The 20,611-nt window shown below is 41.7% G+C and overlaps 1 protein-coding gene across 1 annotated transcript in view; it reads left to right on the plus strand.

The window, feature by feature from the left end:
- Nucleotides 1–20,611, plus strand: part of plxnb2b (plexin b2b) — a 113,541-nt gene that overhangs the window by 86,517 nt on the left and 6,413 nt on the right. Inside the window, 12 exon segments of the mRNA XM_061821560.1 lie at nt 2,949–3,015; nt 3,279–3,393; nt 3,396–3,424; nt 5,202–5,358; nt 9,508–9,608; nt 12,310–12,394; nt 12,660–12,811; nt 14,025–14,185; nt 18,043–18,190; nt 18,892–18,956; nt 19,051–19,126; nt 19,971–20,045. Coding sequence (XP_061677544.1) covers nt 2,949–3,015; nt 3,279–3,393; nt 3,396–3,424; nt 5,202–5,358; nt 9,508–9,608; nt 12,310–12,394; nt 12,660–12,811; nt 14,025–14,185; nt 18,043–18,190; nt 18,892–18,956; nt 19,051–19,126; nt 19,971–20,045 — 1,231 coding nt within the window.

Below are 20,611 nucleotides of genomic sequence, written 5' to 3' on the forward strand. Positions count from 1 at the left end.
GTGAGAAGGTAAAACTTCAAATGTGTGTGTAAAGTTTTGATAATAAATACAAAGTAAGTCTCATTTTCGATTCCCTAACCCTGAGGCACTTGCCTTGGTAGTAATCAATGGAAATTTGTTCATATCCAATTGGGCAAGTTGGAATAAATAATGTAAATCCACTGGAAATTTGTTCAAATTTTAGACATATTTTTTCATGTGTCATAATCAGACATATATGAATTTATACTTTTAATTTCCACTAATTAATATGCAAATACTGTTCAAGGTGAGTTCCGGTCTAATTTTTCAGGACCAAAACGATGCGCTGCCGGAAGAATTAATGTCTTAATTGTCTTAAAATGCGGTTCCATCATTTTATAATTCCCCCCCACTGGATACGTGCGATTTTTACATGTTGCACATACTGCTTTGCTGACTAGTATGTGTCTTATAAGTTGGTAAATTATACAAAATAATTGTTTTTACTTGGTCTTGTTGTCCACAACAAGTTATTAGATTTCATCCATCCATCCATTTTCTTTGCCGCTTATCCTCACAAGGGTCGTGGGGAGTGCTGGAGCCTATGCCAGCTGTCAACGGGCAGGAGGCAGGATACACCCTGAACTGGTTGCCAGCCAATCACAGGGCACATAGAGACAAACAGTCGCACTCACAATCACACCTAGGGGCAATTTAGAGTGTCCGATTAATGTTGCATGCTTTTGGCATGTGGGAGGAAACCGGAGTTCCCGGAGGAAACCCACACAGGCACGGGAAGAACATGCAAACTCCTCACAGGCGGGTCCGGGATGAACCCAGCATCTCAGAACTGTGAGGCCAACACTTTACCAGCTGACCTACCGTGCCGCCCATGAACCTTTCAGAAATGTGAAATATATTTTATTAGTCAGCTTTCAAACCAAGTCATGTTTGCTTATTTAAGGTCCTCTGTGTGCTCGTAAAATATCAACATTAGCCAAAAATGCTCACCCCATTGCCCACCTTGTCATCGTCAGCAAGCTTAAATATTTTACTGTTTCCATGTACATAATTTGCTTGAAGTTAATTTCTATTAACTCGGGTAATACTTTTTTTTAAGAGGGCAAGGGTCCTTTTGGGGGAGGGTCTACACTGCTTTTTATTTTATTGGAAAAGCGTAAAAAGCATCAAACTGGAGTAAATGATCATGTGAAGGTCAAAGCGTCTCGAGCAGAAGCTTCTCTCGTTTTGTCATCCCTCACTGTTATCGAGATGTCCCGATATCACTCGAACTCTCTGCCGTGTTTTGCCACTTAGCCACTGGCTGTTAAACAAATGCGCGTCTTAATTATCCCCCAGTGCAGAGGCTCATTATGCTGATTAGGTCATTGCGCCAACGCGAGACCGCCGTCCCCACCTTCCCCCTTAAACACATCTAATTAGGCATGCTAACCGCTATCGATGCTCAGGGACGAAGGAGGTTTCCACCCGCGGCTATCTGTCACGCGGGTATGTCAAAGTGTCATCTGAGTATGGAGTCGTTTGATCGATGTTGACACTGACAGGCTGCGCAGAAATGTGCCTTGTCAACATTGTGCAGAAACTCGGTTTTAAAATGTGCATCACCGCATTCCGAGCTGTCGCTGGGATAATTGACCCAGCAGCAAGGAAAACAAAGAAAGAAACAAAAAAAAGAACTGACATTTTAAGAGGCCTTGACATTATTGGGTGACAATTTTAAGGGATGATTATCAAAATGATGGAAAAAATAGTCATGCATATTTTTAAAAAGTAGTTTCGCAAATACAGTGAAGAAAATAAGTATTTAAACACAATGCTATATTGGAAGTTCTCCCACTAAGAAATCATGGAGGGGTCTGAAATTTTCATCGGAGGTGCATGTCCACTGTGAGAGAGAGAGAGAGAGAGAGAGAGAGAGAGAGAGAGAGAGAGAGAGAGAGAGAGAGCGAGAGTATCTAAAAAGAAAAATCCAGAAATCGCAATGTATGATTTTTTTTTTTTTTTACAATTTATTTGTGTGATACAGCTGCAAATAAGTATTTGAACACCTGTCTATCAGCCTCAAAGACCTGTTAGTCCGCCTTTAAAAGTCCACCTCCACTCCATGTATTATCCTGAATCAGAAGCGTTTCAAGGTTCTGGCGTGGCCTAGCCAGTCTCCAGACCTAAACCCAATAGAAAATCTTTGGAGGGAGCTGATACTCCGTGTTTCTCAGCGACAGCCCAAAAATCTGTCTGATCTGGAGAAGATCCGTGTGGAGGAGTGGGCCAAAATCCCTCCCGCAGTGTGTGCAAACCTGGTGAACGACTACAGGAAACGTTTGATCTCTGTAATTGCAGACAAAGGCGACTGTACCAAATATTAACATTGGTTATCTCAGGTGTTCAAATACTTATTTGCAGCTGAATTACACAACTAAATCGTGAAAAAATTATACATTGTGATTTCTGGATTTTTCTTTTTAGATGATCTCTCTCACAGTGGACATGCGCCTACGATGAACATTTCAGACCCCTCCATGATTTCTAAGTGGTAGAACTATAATACAATATAGCAGGGTGTTCAAATACTTGTTTTCTTCACTATCCATTATGAAGGGTCAGAGTGAATGAGAAGTACAGGTACTTCATTTGATTGGACTGGCCTACAAAATGTCTTTTAAAAGACTCAAAAATTACTTTCATACTTTTTAGTTTCCATTCCAATAATAGGATTTTATTGGTGTTTATTCCATTGTAATCGAAAATATATATCAATGTAATGTATTCTAATCTAAAACAATCTCATCTCTTTAGTGATACTGTATCACATTACACGTTTTTCTTATCCCAGATATCACATTTCCAAATGATTTCTTATCAGATAAATGTTAGAGGGAAAAAATACTGTCCAATATCTCAGTTTCAAATTCCAAAATTGTTTCTTCTGCCTGTTAATTGAGGAAATGTCATATAATTTGTTTCAGATCAGAAACTGTGGTGGAAAGAATGTTGTGCAACTGGATGTCCATCTGCCTTTACCAGTTCCTCAAGGTAACACAAGTCATTGAGATGCATTCACTGCGGCACGAGCATTGAGCTCTTTTTTTCCACCCAAATTCTGCACTTTGCTGCACCGAATCAATTTCTTGCTGCCTTAAGGCTCCTCGTTTACCTTTCTTGATTTTTGTTACTGTGTCATGCCCTTAGTGATGCATTCAATGCGGTGTGTTTTTTTGTAGTTTCCCCATCTTTCTATTTTTTTAATTGAATTATAATCACAATGCGCTTGATTGCAAAACTCTTTCCTGGGTCAGGACTCGGCAGGCGAGCCCCTGTACAAACTGTTCCGGGCGATTAAGCATCAGATCGAGAAAGGACCCGTGGACGCCCGAGTGAAGAAAGCCAAGTACACCCTGAACGACACCGGCCTGCTGGGGATGATGTGGACTATTCTGTACTGGTGAGATGGCGCCCACATACGCTGAAACGCAGACCCGGTAACATGTAAAAATATACAGTGATGGCTGCTTAAAGATTACATGGTAGTGCTTCACAGTCGCCATGGTAACTGGCTGTATCTGAGCTGGGGGAAAAAAAAAAAGATTGCCCCGAGGCGACCGGCTGTTGTTGTATGACATCCATTTTCGATGTCATGTACTCAAGTGGAAAAAGACACCGAGGCCAGTTCATGCGTTCACAGCTCGGCTCGGAAATGCCACAAGTTCCTACATGCGAGCGTTGCGAGCCGTATCCGTTTGGACTTTTTCACCCCGCAGTCTCAGAGAGGCTAATGTGAATACTGGTAAAGTCAGCACACGCAGAAAAACACACACATACAAAATTAAAAAAAAAAAAAAAAAAAAATATATATATATATATATAAATATAAAAAAGGCCAGTGGGTAATGGTGATGTTGAGGACAATTATCGAATTAGCCCGTCTCCCCCCACGGTGATGGATGGCTTCCTGTGATTGAATTACAGTGTCGAGAGTAAGGCAAGCCCCCCCCCCCTCCCCCTCCCCTCCCCCCCACCCCGGGACTTGATTTCACAGGCCTCCAGGGTTACTTTGGATTTCACGGCCCACTCTTCACACTGACACTCAAGTGGGACTGGATTGGCTGCCACCACTTCCCCCCTTGCCATCCTTTTGATTGCATCGAGTGGTCAATTAGTTGCTGACCGAATGACTCAAGTTGCCCACCGCTGAGCCGCGGTCATTTAGCTGGTGTTGGGGTGACAGGATTTCTCTCAGGTGCCACCCGCCTGTGAGCGCGTGCGTGAGAGAGAGGCCCAGTTACTATGGCGACCACATCTTGACAGCAGAACCGTGGGTTGTAGGTGGGAGGTCACGCGATACCCACTTGGCAAGTTGGACACTTTCCCTGAAAAGTAATTGGAATTCACAGGAACCAACTAGAAATTAGGGATAATTTTAGACGTGACACAAATGTTGTGGCACCAGCAGACATGCATGCAGTCTAATTTACATTTAAAAATCTTTTCGCTGCACAATAACATTGGCAACTTTCTCTATCTATCTATCTATCTATCTATCTATCTATCTATCTATCTATCTATCTATCTATCTATCTATCTATCTATCTATCTATCTATCTATCTATCTATCTATCTATCTATCTATCTATCTATCTATCTATCTATCTATCTATCTATCTATCTCTGTCCGTCTGTCTCTGTCTGTCTCTGTCTGTCTCTCTCTGTCTCTATCTTGTCTATCTATCTATCTATCTATCTATCTATCTATCTATCTATCTATCTATCTATCTATCTATCTAGCTATCTAGCTATCTATCTATCTCTGTCTGTCTGTCTCTGTCTGTCTCTCTCTGTCTCTATCTTGTCTGTCTATCAATCTATCTATCTATCTATCTATCTATCTATCTATCTATCTATCTATCTATCTATCTATCTATCTGTCTGTCTGTCTGTCTCTGTCTGTCTCTGTCTGTCTCTGTCTGTCTCTGTCTGTCTCTGTCTGTCTCTGTCTGTCTCTCTCTGTCTCTATCTTGTCTATCTATCTATCTATCTATCTATCTATCTCTGTCTGTCTGTCTATCTATTTTGGGGGGCCTACTTTCCAATGCACTTTCAATTCTGATATCTCATTGAAATCATATTCCAGCTCACGATACAGATTCTGTTTGTTGCGTATGTGTGGGAGGCCGTGTTTGTATCGTCCTTTTCTCTTTCTGACTTGCGCGTCTCACCTCCAGACGCTGCAAGTGCTGGTGCACGGCGAGGGTCCCGACGTGACGCCCGTCAAGGTTCTGAGCTGCGACACCATCTCGCAGGTGAAGGAGAAGATCATCGAGCAGGTGTACAGGAACCTGCCCTACTCCATGCGGCCCAAGGTGGAAAGCGTCACGCTGGGTGAGTGAACAGCGAACAGTCTAGTGGATGCCACTGAGGCTTCAGAACTGGAACAAATCTGGCTCAGAAATGTTCCTATTCAGACGCATCCCAGTCTTTGAATGACGCCCGTATAGCTCACAAAACTTCCATTCAGCAACCATCAAAGGATAAACTTGTACTGTTTACCTTTTCTTTTGCTTTTTTGCACGACAATGTTTTTTTTGCTTGGGTTTTCCTCCAGCTTTATTCTACATTTCAAAAACATGCTTGTGAAGAAGACTGTAAATTGTCTTTCGCTGTAAATTTTAGTGTGAATAGTTGATTGCGTCATATGTGCCCTGCCGTAGAGTTTAGCGTTATAGAAAAGGGAAAACTTCTGCTCAAACTATCCAACAAAACGACAAAAAGACACTAAATTTGTTCTTCAATTTTTTAAATATATGTATTATATAATTGTATAATTATAATTAAATACTGACTCGTTATTGTATTGTTACATATCCTAGTGAGATAAGTGGATATTGATTAATTATGATTACATGGAGCGGCACAGTGGCTCAGCTAGTAAAGTAAAGCGTTGCCCTCACAGTTGGCCTCACACACTGAGGTCCAGGGTTCAATCCCAGACACGCCTGTGTGGAGTTTGCGTGTTCTCCCCGTGCCTGCGTGGCTTTTCTCCGGGTGGGCACTCCGGTTTCCTCCCACATCCCTAAAACATGCAACAATTGGACACTCTAAATTTCCCCTAGGTGTGATTGTGAGTGCGGCTGTTTGTCTCGATGTGCCCTGCGATTGGCTGGCAACCAGTTCAGGGTGTACCCCACCTGCTGCCCGTTGACAGCTGGGATAGGCTCCAGCACTCCCTGCCAGTGTGAGGATAAGCGGCAAAGTAAGCAGATGGATGGATAATAAATGCAGTAATACTTTATTTTGAATGCATTTTAAGAATCTCAGAGAAATGTTACCACCATACTTGGGAACTGTTTCAATTGTGGGGGAACAAATGAATAATGGATCTCCTTTCAAGTTATGACTATGACTAATTTTTATTTTTTACACCCGTATACAGCGGAACTAAAAAGTGGCACAATTTTTTTTCGTTTGTTTTATGATTCCACGACTGAAGGAAACCAAATTATGGGAAAGAGTGTTTGATGTTAACATTGATCCAAAAACGTTTGGTATGGCGACATGGGAAAGCACTATGAGACAATACCATTCGTTATATATCATTTACATTAAATATAATAGTTTTACAAAGCAGACGTTAACATGAAGTACTGATGTAGATAGCCTGGACCTGAATGAAAAATGGAGAATAACCTGAGAAGCTTGCCAACAAATGCCCGGTTTAACTTATTTTGCAGTTTTAAATGCAATTTCACATTTGTGTATGGCAATTACGTTGATTCCATTAAAAGAAATATTCTATAATTATTAACGGTTTTCATGATTCTGGAACAGTTGAGTTCCTTCCAATTGAAATGTTTTCAAAATTATATATATATATATATATATATATATATATATATATGAAATGAGTTCTTCTGTCGTAGCAGGCAAAAAGAATCTTTTATTCTCTAAACAAAGTTCTAAAGTCAGAAACCTTGGGGGAGCCGACTTCAAAAGCTCAAATCTCCACAGACATTTTTGCCACATCAAAGAGTTTTCTCTCTCTCTCTCTCTCTCTTTTTTTTTTCAATTCCCACGCACAGAGCCGATCTCATTCCATTCTGCATTTCAGATAAGTGCAGATCCGTCGCCTTTCACGGCGTATCGGTACGATAACCCTCTCATGTGGCGCTAATTGTAAATGAGAGCCGGGATGGCACCCAAATTCAGGTCTCCGTGGCAGTGAAATCTGATCGCCATTCAAAAAGTGTCGAGCTGCCAATCAGCTTTGGAATTACATGGACTTTTTTCCAACAAAGTCAGCTATCTGGTCTGCACACCGCAGCACTTTTGATATATAGACACACGCATGCATAGACACACACACACACTGTTGAAGCCATAAGTTTACTACGGAGCCCTTAAAGGGACATTGAAAAAAAATAATCCCTTTTTTCATTGCAATGAGTAAGTTTCTCATTGTAATGAGTAAGTAGTCCATTGCATGTATAAAAGACCCGTATTCCTTATTCAGGAAGCCACCGCTACCAGGTAAATAAGCTACGACTACCTGAACGCCGGAAGCTACCGCTAGCAGGTAAATAAGCTACGACCCATACGTAGCCGTTTTCTGACACTCTCATCGTAATGTAATTACTCTTGAGTAAGTTACTCATTACAATGAGAAACCAGTTAGTTTTTTCCCCCCAATGTCCCTTCAGTGGGTCTGTAGTTTACATACACTGAAATACACACAAAAAAAGACACAATTTTTTATCTCACTGTCTAAAGTAAAATGAGACTAAACAGCTCCTATTTCAGGTCAATAAGGATCACAGAAATTATTTGATTTTGTTAAATGTCACAATAATGAGAGACTTAATTTCTCTGAGAATTTTATATTATTGGCGACACGGTGGTGCGAGTAGTTAATACATTGGCCTCACAGTTCTAAGGACTGGAGTTCAAATCCCAGCCCCTCCCTTTTTTCTTCCTGTGCCTGTGTGGGTTTTCTGCGGGCACTCCGGTTTCCTCCCACATCCCAAAGACATCCGTTGATTGGGAACTCTAAATTGCCTTTAGGTGTGGTTGTGAGTACAAAATTTTGTTTATTTCTATGTGCCCTGCGATTGACTGGCAACCGAATCAGGGTGTAGCCCACCCTCCTGCCTTTAGATAGCTAATGACCGTTAGAAAAAGTGGGAAGCTTGTTGACCCGAGAACACCATACCAACTGTGTAACATGGAGGTGACAGCATCATGTGAACTGGAGCTCTTCATAGAATAGATGGCATCTTGAAGAAAGAACATTACATGGAAATGTCAAGGCAACACTGCAAGACATCAGCCAGGAAGCTAAAACTTGAGCGCAAATGGGTCTTCCAAGTGGACAATGACCTTGAGCATACTGCCACAATGTTGAAAAAAAAGTGGCATAAGGATGGCAGATAGCAGTTCTGTCAAGAGGAATGGGTCAGAGTACTGTCAGAAGCTTGTAGGAGGTTACCCGAAACGTTTGACCCAAGTCATCCAGTTAAAAACGAAATGCTACTTCATACTAATGAAATGTATGTAAGCATTTAACCTTGAAGAAACTAATATATATATATTTTTAAAGCAAGTCTATCTCATTCATTCATGCATTGAATATAATTAAATAATTTTGGTGATCCGGAATGACCTGAAACAGGAGAGGTTGAGTTTTATTTGTGTGTGTGTGTGTGTGTGCGTGTGTGTGTGTGTGTGCGTGTGTGTGTGTGTGACTATATACATATATATATATATATATACATATATATATATATATATTTTTTTTTTTTTTATTTGCAGCAATAGTACAGTGTTGCTGACAGTTAATATTAAACATTTTTTTTAGGTGGATACATTGCAGATTAATTTTCCTTTCTGAATGCGCACAACCTCCTTGCACAGCGAGGTACAGACAACTCCAGCTGGGTCAAATTGGGTCGGAGGAAGCGCAATTTGCATTGACGCGCTGCGGTTGACCTCCTGGCATCTTGCAAACGCAGACCGAGACAGCATCTTGTATACTTCTCAAGGTCCAAGCCGAATTATTGTCAGCTGAAATGGTGACTTATTAGGGAGAGACAGATGGCTTTTATTTATTTATTTCGTTAGTTATTTTTTAAATGCGGTCCACTTATCAATTTCACACAGTGCTTACCCTCACTCGGGTCGTGGGTGAGCTGGAGTTTATCTGTAAGGTAAATATTGATTGAAAATGTCGTCTTTCGCGCCAGCTGCGTGAGGCTCCGGTGTCTGCCAGGCTCCGCTTAAGTACTAAAATGAAGTCAGACGCCCCGAGCTTACATTGTATTGGTGAGAAGAAGTGTATATGACAAATCAAAATAGATCATGCAAGCGTTATAAACACTTCTAAATAAAAATACAGGAATGTAGCATTTTGCATTAAAACTACTGTGAAAAGTACAACGTATACAAAAAGTTAGGTAAAAGTAACAATAAATGTAACTTATAACTCCACTCCGAGCATCAATGCCTTTTTTTCTCTTTTTCTTCCTTTTCTTTCTGTAGAATGGCGCCCGGGCTCCACTGGCCAGATTCTGTCTGATCTGGACTTGACATCCCAGAAAGACGGCAGATGGAAACGTGTCAACACGTTGGCTCACTACAACGTACGTAACGCCCGTATTTATTTGTCTTTCGTGGGGAAAACAGGAAAAAGGACTTGTAACGCCCGTTTGCTACGTCACTCAACACTGAGCGTGACTTTAAACTCATTATTACATTTTTCCCGTCATATTACGAATTTATTTTCGTATTGACTTTTTTTCTTGTAATTCAGAATTTTGAAATTTTAGCATTAAAACAAATAATCACATATTACTTCATTATTTTTATAACTTTTCCAGTAGTGATTCTGCATTACTATTCCGATCCTAACTTCACTTTCACGTAATATGATTATTAATATGAGTAATTGGGGCTGTTGCTGCTTTCTTCCATTTTGATATTCCATTCATTTTTGTCACAATACAGTTTTTTTCGGTTATATTACATCTTTACCACTTCATCCTTGGAGTTTAACTCCTCTAGACACCTAACTATGAAATTATTTTAATTCCTGGAACATTGCTTCCCCCCCCCCCCCTCCTCCTCAATACTTTGACAGAACGCTCACTCCAGCTCGTGCAGGTATAACTAACGTCTGTGGCAGTTGAGTGTTCACGCTCGCGAGACACAACAGAATAATGACAAGAGCACGGCAGTCCCTTGTCACCACCGTTTAGTTCAAACCGCAGAAGTGACAGGAGCCCTCTAAATCTTCCTTTCTCCGACCGCATCGACCCTTTGAAAACAAAGGTCACCCGCAAATATCCCCTTTCTGTGTCGCCTTTCGCGCGCTTCAATCTTGATTCTCCTTTGGCGTCCCGCTCTCGTTAACGCCGGGATTGTCCGTTGAAAGCCGAATCTGTGGCCCCTGTGTGCTGCTAATCCCTCTGTTTGTGAAGAAAAACGATTCTAAAGGTGCTCATGTGGAGACTCGCCAAGGTTGTCTGCTTGGTTGCATTGATCAGAAATTTGTTGAGGCCCACGAAAGAAGACGATGAATAGGACTGCGTGCGCCGTTATTGCTGCAAAAGCCACTGTACCTAACCAACATGCATTGCAAACTTTAGGAGCGACCAAAGGAGAAAACATTTGATCAACGATTAATGATCCTGATGAGAGTAAAACCTTACATTTAGAAAATTTGAAAGGACAAAAACAAATATTCTCCTCAAATCATGACTTTATTCTCACAACGTTACAACTTTTTCTGATGATCACTGCCCGGATCTCCGGCGGGAAAAACTTCTGCTTCAGGTGGGCTCCGCCCCTTACTCATGCTGTGTTGCTTAACCAATTAGATGGCAGCATGGGTGGAACATTATAGACCTCGTGCACCTACGTCATCAAATCACGTCACTGGCCAGAGGTGTCGGTCAAACAAACCATTCTTCAATGCTAAGTCAGTTGGAGATGACGTGAAAATACGTCTTATGGCACGACACCCAGAGTTTTGTCCAACACTGTTAAACATTTAGAAGGTGAAAAAAAACAATGAAAGACGCTTGGCATAGAGGACCCATATTTATTGCCGAAAAAATTGGACTATTAACCAGCTTCCGCTTGTCTCGGACAACTGGATCTACACGTGGATCTGCTGAGTAAGTCGTCGAGATTTACATGGAAGAGTTTGAAAGCGTAGAAAAGTCTGGATGCATATGAATATTTCGTTGTTGGATCTGTTTTTTGTTTTTTCAATACAAATACCAATATTTAAGTAAATGACGTCTGGTTTTATACAAACTCGCATTCATTAACTATGATTGAAAACAAAAAAAAAGACGACGGGTTGACGGCTCGTGAACGCGGAAGCGTGTTGCGGCCTCACATTAAACTTAGGTAAACTTCTCCGTGGCAAACTTTTTTTTTTAAATATGCATTGTTCTCAAATGAGTCCAATGCATATTTAAAAAAGGAAATAAACTGCTAGAATAGGCTTCAGCCCCCGTACACAGAAGCGCATTGCGGCCACACGTTGAACTTCGGTAAACCTCTGTGTGACTGACGGTTTATTTTCTTTTTTTAAATATGCGCTGGACTCAACAAAATTCTGTTGGGGAGAGGCTTACCGAAGATTAACGTGTGGCCGCAACATGTTTCCATGTACGTTGGAGACAATTCCCTGTCCTTTTTTTTTTTTTTTTTTTTTTATACACGCATTGTTCTCAAATGAGCCAACTTGGCTTAATAAATACTTCTTGGGAATTTGAAATTGAGAAGAATAATTCCTACCGGAAGTGAAGTGGTCGCTACACAGTCGTGTGTATTTGGTCGGGCACCATCCATCATGTTTAATTGCCGAAATCCATCGATCTTTTCAGGTCTTTTCATTTGGTATTCCATAGAATGACCTCTTTCAATATCTGTCTCGTCTGTTTTGACAACCAACAGCACAACAAGTCTCTGGCATTGTGTATATTCTGCTCCGGTTCAATGTCCCCCACACTGTCGATCAGCTCTTTTTGACCGGCAATATGGCACCGTGAAAATGGTGACGTCACCTGCACGAGCTCTTTTGGGGACAGAAATGTTTCCAGAGAAAGGCGTGGCTGCATCTGAGCCGAAATCACCCACTTTTAAATTCATTTCTTGATAGCAGCACATCAGATTTAAAAGAAACTAAAAATAAATGATAGCAAAAAAAATACCAATGCCGATAGATGTAAAAATTGAGCCGGGAGATAATCGATCGATATCTATTCCGTACACTCGTAAATGGAGCTTTCGTTGTAGTTACGGTTTTCTTTCCGTCTGCTTCCATCGCAGGTCAGCGACAACGCCACTTTAGTCCTGTCGCGAGTGCTCCACACTCAGCAGAACTACGACCAGAACCAGGAAAACCACGAAGAGCGTAAGTGTTTTGAAAAGGATGACATTTCCCCAGGCCGTCGCCCGCATCCCCGCCCTCATTTGGCATGCTATTTCATGTGTTATTTCGAGCTGTGCTTTTTCGATTACTTACAAATGAGATGCACTTTCTTTGTACGTGCATTTCATAAAAGCATATTTTTACTCGAGTGTTTGTCTTTGATGTCCTCGGTGTATTCATTCACATTAACAATTCTCGGGGTGTGGGTGCATTAGCGAGTAGCGTAACTGTTCAAGTGTGGTTTCAGGGAACGCTCTGTTGGAAGACGACAAGGTGTTCCACCTGGTGAGGCCCGCCGACGAGTTGGACGAGATCAAGTCCAAGCGGGGCAGCATTAAGGACAAGTCCATGACCAAAGCCATCACGGAAATTTATCTGACTCGACTGCTCTCTGTCAAGGTGCACAATTCTTCAACACTTGACCGTTATTCAACTTGACAGTTTATTTTGTGCACACTACATGAATATTTGTATAGTACCAAGGAAACATATATTGTCCATGCTGATTATTATTATTGTTATTATTATTTTTGTTTACAGCATGTTGTTTTTGTAAAAACTTTTGACTTCTACTTTGGCAGTAACACTTTTCTCCCATAATAAAGTGGTGCAATAATTTCAATTAATTCTGTGACAACAATCATAACGCAAAACATTCATATCTCAAAATATCTGGCCCATCAAAACAAATGGAAGTGCCATTAATCTGTTCCAAAAAGTTTTGCAAATAAGGAAACTAGCACTCTTTAATGTTACACTTCATCAAAACATATATCAATAATAACAAACTTAAATGGAGGGTAACAAATAAAATAGTTTGTGCTTTATGATTATTTTGTAGACGGCACGGTGGCCCAGCTGGTAAAGCGTTGGCCTCACAGTTCTGTGGTCCCGGGTTCAATCCCGGACGCGCCTGTGTGGAGTGTGCATGTTCTCCCCGTCCCTGTGTGGGTTTCCTCCAGGCACTCCGGTTTCCTCCCACATCCCAAAACCATGCAACATTAATTGGACATTCTAAATTTCCCCTAGGTGTGATTGTGAGTGTGGCTGTTGTCTGCCTCCATGTGGCCTGCGATTGGCTGGCAACCAGTTCGGGGTGTACCCCACCTCTTGCCCGTTGACAGCTGGGATAGGCTCCAGAAATCCCTGTGACCCTTGTGAGGATAAGCGGCAAAGAAAATGGATGGATGGATTATTTTGGAACCTTCTGGCGTGTATGACTTGATCACCAGGTGGCAGTATATTACAGTCGTGCAGACAGTTTCACTCAACTACTCAATAATCCGCAGTAATATTTACTTATTATTCGCAAAGTATTAAAAATATATGCTTGTGCGCATTGTCCAGCTGTCTTGTTATATGGAGGAATAGCTCCTCTTTGCTCTGTCCACTGCCATCTTTTTTTTCCACAAAGTACTTTCATCGCACTTTCTGTAGCGTTTGAGGTTTTACGCCACCTGTTGCTGTTTTGGCATTTTCCATTGTCTTGGGGATGGATTATTTTTGTTGTTGCGGTTGACCCGAAGCAAACGCTGAAATAGTTCCGCATCGCATCTGCATTTTAATATTCCTAGCGCTTCTCTGGCTCATTGCGCTTCGCTGTATGTTCCAGGGAACGCTGCAGCAGTTTGTGGACGACTTCTTCCGCAGCGTGCTGTGCTCCGGGGCGGTGGTGCCGCCGGCGGTCAAATACTTCTTTGACTTTCTGGACGAGCAGGCGCTGAAGCACAACAATGTAGATGACGAGACCATCCACATTTGGAAGACCAACAGGTAGAAACTGGGGAAATGCCTTGCAATTTGCTTTTGAAACTGGGTTGAGGATTTGTGCGGGTGAAAGCTGGACACTTTTCATGGGGATTTATGGGAATGAAGTGGACAGGTCTGATTAAAAATTATGAGCTGTAAACCTCTGCATATTTGTGGTTTAGTATTTGCAAACTTACCTCCACACGGGGATAAAGCTAAAACACTTGCCATTTGCAGTTTTTCTGCTTGGGCCAAATCTGTGTCTAATGTAAAAAATATTGCAAATGCACTATCTGGTAGCATTCTAGTGGAAAGGACCTACTTTGGAGTGAGGGGGGGGAGTCCTAATTTAGTCATGCGTTTGGTTGAATGAATAGAAAAAGAGCTTTGCTGCCATCTTAGGAAATTTCTTGGTAAATTATGAACTTTTTGTGTGGTCGTCAATTACTTGCAGATTTTTGTTATTCGCCACATGGCTCAATCCGAGTGCCACACAAATAGTTGAGGTTCTCGGCATCAACATTTCCCCCATTTTCTGTTCTGCGGTCATCATCACACTTTTAATCATTCCAATCAGTGGTATCATTTTCATAATTTATCATATCCTCTGAACATAATTTTTTTCTTCTAATGTCATAATCCATATTGTTATGTTGTTTCTTTAATTACAACATAGGTCTCGTAGGTTCACGGTTATTCTCGTAATATTCCGACTTTGGGACTCTCTTTCACGTGTATCGCAACATTCGTTGAAAAAAGTATTTTCATTGTTGTGATGCTACAACTTTTCTTTGTTTTAACATTTATTCCTGTAACAAAACTTTTTCGGCGAAAAATCCGCAACACATTTTTTTTCTCATTGCATAAAATCATTATCCTTTTAACGATGTGATTTTATTCTTAAAAGTAAATTTCCAAGCTATCGTGACATTGCAACATTATTATTGTAATTTAACTATATTTATATTCCTATTGTTATTATTATTTATATTATACTTGAAAAAAATCATTTTGTATCCCCTGTAATGTTACAACTTGTTACCATGTAATGTTCAGACTTTTTTTTTTAATCGTAATATTGCAACTTTCATTTCACTTTATTTCTGGGATTTTTAAACTTTTTTTTTCTTGTATAAGAATTTATTTTTCTTATTTTCCATCTTTTTTTTTTCTTGCCACTTTATTCTCATACAATTGCAACTTTTTCCTCATAAAAATTACAAATTGGTTCTTATTACATTACACTTTTATTCATGTAAAATGATGACTATATCCTTGAACAACATTTATTTTGTATTCACTCGTTTCGCTCTTCCCTTTCACGTGCGGAAAGTGACCCTAACCAAAAGTCTTCAAACTTTGAACATTTGGGTCGGATGCCAAAACACTGCAACACACACGCGCTGAGGTGTCTAATTCACATCTGTGTCTCGAGTTATAGCGAGGAGCTCTCCCAAGAAAACAAAAGTTGATTATCCAAGAAAGAGATGCATACAGATGCACAAATTTGCCTCAGTGCGTTTTTTTTTTTTTTTTTTGCATTTGCAATCCCGGGGCTCCCGTGTGACATTTCAGCGCATAAATTAGTGTCACGCCGGCGAAGACGGCGGCGCCCCAGACAACGTGTTGCATGTCGATGTGTGTGATTGACGCCGGGCCGAGATAGAGAGGGAGACGGAAAGAGCGAGTGCGCCGGCACAAGGACAGCCGATGTGCGATTTAATTATTCGGCGGCGCGCAACTCGGCATCCAGCCGTCATGTTTATCAAATCAACGCAGGGCCACGTATTAAATATGAATGTGCGTACGAGGCAGAACAACAAACAAACATGGTAATTGTGTCCCAAGCTAATTTAATTGTGCGATTGTTGCAACGGTGTTATTTTTATGCTCTTGGTCTCCACCCTCCTGAGGATTTTTTTTTTTTGCCCGCCCACTATGTATTTTATTTTACACTCAGCGCCTTTCATGTCTCACTTGGGTGGGCACGTGCTTAGATCAGGGAGAATGTTGTTGTTTTTTTTTTTCGTTTGTTTTTTCCATTTATACATCCTTATTTTGGAAAAGAAAGAAGCCGGTGTTTTTCTGTTCAGAAGGGAAATCAGTTAGCGTAGTCGAGCGTTGCGTGTAGCGCCGTCTGTAGTGTTAAAAGTTTGCGTCAGACTTTTAAAGGTCAGAGTTTTTGCGAGGGCCCGACAAGCATCGCTGGCTGTTGCTCAGCTCGGATCCCCTTTGTTTGCATTTTGGAGTAGTTGTGTTTGTCTTTTTGATTGTGGAGTCCTATGAATTATTCATTGTTAAGGATCGACATAACGGAAATACTATTGATTCTTTTTGAATGTGCCGTGATGCCTTGTCTTATCAAATAGTTCCTTTTTTTCCCATTCATTCATCCATTTCTTCTATCCGTGTTGTCGTCAGTCAGGTCGCTCGTGTGCTGGAGCCTATCCCAGGTGGCTTTGGGCAAGACGCGGGGTCTCACCCCGGACTAGTCGCCAGCCAATCGCAGTGCACATATTGGATATACAAACTGTCGTTCACACATATATTCATATCCGAAGACAACTACCTAGATAGGAAACATCCATCCATCCATCCATCCATCCATTTTCTTCACCGCTTATCCTCACGAGGGTCGCGGGGAGTGCTGGAGCCTATCCCAGCTGTCAACGGGCAGGAGGCGGGGTACACCCTGAACTGGTTACCAGCATATCGCAGGATAGTGGAATATATATTTGGGAAATGTGAGAGGAAGCCAGAATGCCTACAGAAAACCCACTCAAGCACGACAAGAATATGCAAGCTCCCCACAGGAAGGCCGGAGCCCAGATTTGAACCTGTGATGCAGATGCGCTTTCCCACTTCTTCACTGAGCTTACTCAAGAGGAAATTATGCAATGTATAATTCTGAGTCAAGCTGTTGGCCTCTCACAGCCTTTATTAACTGGACCGGCACACGCCTGCCTTTAGTGGGGGCAGCGTGGGATCGATTCCCGCTCAGCGATGGTTTCGATATCTGCCCTTTGACTGACTGGCGACCAGTTCAGGCTGTAGTTTGCCTTTCGCCTGAAGCTAGCTGGGGTAGGCTTCAGCTTTCCCGTGACCCTTGTGAGGATAAGCGGCTTGGATAAAGGAAGCATGGAAAATACAATGCTGCTTTGAGATACAAGTGACTTGACGTATGAGTGCTTCTATACAATAGTGGGTCTGCATGATGGGAATTTGAACGGTCTAGTACCGCGGTCACTTAAAAGTGGCTCTGGATTTTCACCCAGCCCGGCGAGAAACATCCCATAATTCCCGGCCTACAGAGCGCACCTTGTTACAAGCCTCACCGAGTAAGTTTGTAAAGGAAATACCATTTGGGACATACATACGCCGCAGCTGTGTAAAAGCTGCAAGTGCCCACATTGAAACACGAGATATTTACAAAGAAAGAGTTTAACGCTAGCGCTAACGTGAACAGGGCCGGTTCAAATAAAACTTACCAGTAAATATCATTGAGAGATGCTAGTAACATAGCAGCAACACGCTAGCACAACGCTAACGCTAGCAGAGCCGGTAAAAGTCACTCTCTCGGCACCTATATTTCACCGGTCTCACTCTTACCGTCTGTTGCGGCCGTTAGAAAAAATGCCCAAATTAGCCGCATCACCGCATAAACCACAGGGTTGAAAGCGTGTGAAAAAAGTCACGGTTTATAGGCCGGAAATTACGATACTTAGTAATAGGTACAGAACATGAGATTTCCTTTATTTTTAGTTTCATGGGTGGGCAGCGACTACAACTACCAGCCATGAAAAGTTCCGTTTTGCTGAATATGTCCTCTTTAAAAAAAAATAAATAAATCCTAAGTCCTCCCCCCCCCCTCCCCCTGCAAGTCTGCCTTTGCGCTTCTGGGTGAACATCCTGAAGAACCCTCACTTCATCTTCGACGTCCACGTGTCGGAAGTGGTGGACGCCTCGCTGTCCGTCATCGCACAGACCTTCATGGACGCCTGCACAAAGAGCGAGCACAAGCTCAGTCGGGTCAGTGAAGAAAAAATACTTTAATCATGAGTGAAAATGTGCTATATAGGCAAAAAAAAAAAAGTATAGATATTTTTTAAATTAGGATTTAAATTGTTTTCAGGTTCTTCAAAAACACTTAAAACAGTACGCACACATTTAAACACCAAAGATATTCATGGGGAGCGAGGGAAAGCAAATGTGAAAAAAATGGCAAAAATATCAAAATTGATTACATACAGTGCAAAAAAGAAAAGTTTGCTCCCCGAAGATGTCAATTTCTTGTCATGTTGGGGGGCGGCACAAATTGTTTCAACCCCATCACCAAAAAAGGGGGGTGCGCGCAAAAGAGTTTGAAAACCGCTGCCTGACGAGAACCTGGTCTTTATTACACAAGTACCGTACTGCCCCTCGGTGGCCGAGTTGTGCAGACCAGAAGGAGCAACACGATGTCAATGGGTGTTGAGGCATGAAATTATGATGCACAAACATTTTAATTCTATTACTGTTCTTTTTTTTTATTAACTAAATGCTGTAGGTCGTTTTTTTGGGGGTGGGGGAACAAAAATTTGGGGGATTGTTTTCTGGACGGCGAGAATTGACTTTTATTTCAATCCATTTCAGTTGGGAAAGTGCATTTGAGATGCGAGTGGTTTTAATTGTGGGCGTGGTCACCGAGCAGGTATGAATTAGTGATGTTCTTTTTTTTTTGCCGTCTGCAGGACTCGCCGAGTAACAAACTTCTCTATGCAAAGGAGATCTCGACTTACAAGAAGATGGTGGATGAGTAAGCGGCGTCAGCAATTTACCATTGCAAATGTTTGCGTTGTGCTCTCGGTTCCCTGCTGAACTTTGTGAACTGTACCGCATCTGTGTGCCAGCTACTACAAGGGCATCCGACAGATGGTGCCGGTCAGTGACCAGGACATGAACACTCACCTGGCTGAGGTCTCACGGGTAAGACGCACACTCAGCTGCCATTTTTCCTTTGCTTAAACTGCTAATACTAGTGAAAGATGCACGGGTGTCTTCTTAAACCAAGGTTTGTTTCACAAGCTCTTTCTATCCGTCCATCCATTTTCTTTGCCGCTTATCCTCACGGGGGTCACGGAGGGTCAGTGCTGTAGCCTATCCCAGCTGTCAATGGGCAGGAGGCGGGTACACCATGAACTGGTCGCCAGCCAATCGCAGGGCGCAACGAGACAAAGAACCGCACTCGCAATCAGACCTAGGGGCAATTTAGAGTGTCCAATTAATGTTGCGTTTTTTTGGGATGTGGGAGTAAAACGGAGTGCCCGGAGGAAAACCCACGCAGGCACGGGGAGAACATGCAAACTCCACACAGGCGGGGCCGGGATCGAACCCGGGTCCTCAGAACTGTGAGGCCAACACTTTACCAACTGATCCACCGTGCCATGAGTTATTTTTATTTTTCAACAAGATGCTTGTTTTTAAAATACAATATAGCTTTTTCATATTTTTTAAATGTGAAAATGCAGAGGGATTCATTAACCCCAATGTTGCTGTATATATACATGATATGCTGATTTTTACATATTCATGTAGATTATTATTCATTTATTACAAACTCAAAAATACTCTATTTCATTTAGCACATATTTTTTATATGATTATCTTTTTTTTTTTTTTAAAGCAAAGTTTATCTGGCCAGATCAGAATTCTAAGGAGGTATTCAGCGTCCATTTTGAATGAAGTTTAAATGAACAAATGTGTTTCCTCAGGGTAAAGCTTTTTAATTGTTGCTGTTGTTTTATTTTTGTTGTTGTCGTTTTTCTGCCAGTCACACACGGACAAGCTGAACACACAAGTAGCTCTCCATCAGCTGTATCGGTACGCCAGCAAGTACTACAACGGGGTAAGAGACCCAAAGGCGGCCCATTCCAGTGATCGCACCACTGCCCGCTTTTGTTATTGCTTTTCTCCCCCCGCACCCCCCCCCTTCTCCTCTTGCTCGATATGCCTGAAGAGTGATTGCATGCAATTTTAATTGGAATTATTTTTCTAAGTTGTGAGTTGGAAAATTGCTCATGGGAATTGATTTTTTTTTTTTTTTGCCTTCTTTCTTCTCACGCTTTATCGTGTCCATTGTGTGTTGCCACTTGAGGTCAAGGAAAAAAAGGAAGAATCAACAAGAGCTAATGAAGAAATAGCGGGGCGTCGCAAACCCCCCGCGCCATGTCGGGAACGTGCGGCACTTGGGCCGTCACATGACGGAACGCAAAATTTGAAGGAAATTGGACCCTCGGGATGGGAAAATACTTTGTCAGTTATTTGAATCATTTATTTTTTCGGGGTGGGGGGCAACTTTTTCAAAATTACAGACCTAACCAAAAACTCAATCATCATCAATTCTGCAATAATCAAGTTTATGCACCGTTAATTTTAAATATTGTCCTGTTTTTTTAATAAAACAATGGAAAT

The sequence above is a fragment of the Syngnathoides biaculeatus genome, chromosome 6 (genome assembly GCF_019802595.1).
Source record: "Syngnathoides biaculeatus isolate LvHL_M chromosome 6, ASM1980259v1, whole genome shotgun sequence".
In the NCBI taxonomy this organism is placed as follows: Eukaryota; Metazoa; Chordata; class Actinopteri; order Syngnathiformes; family Syngnathidae; genus Syngnathoides; species Syngnathoides biaculeatus.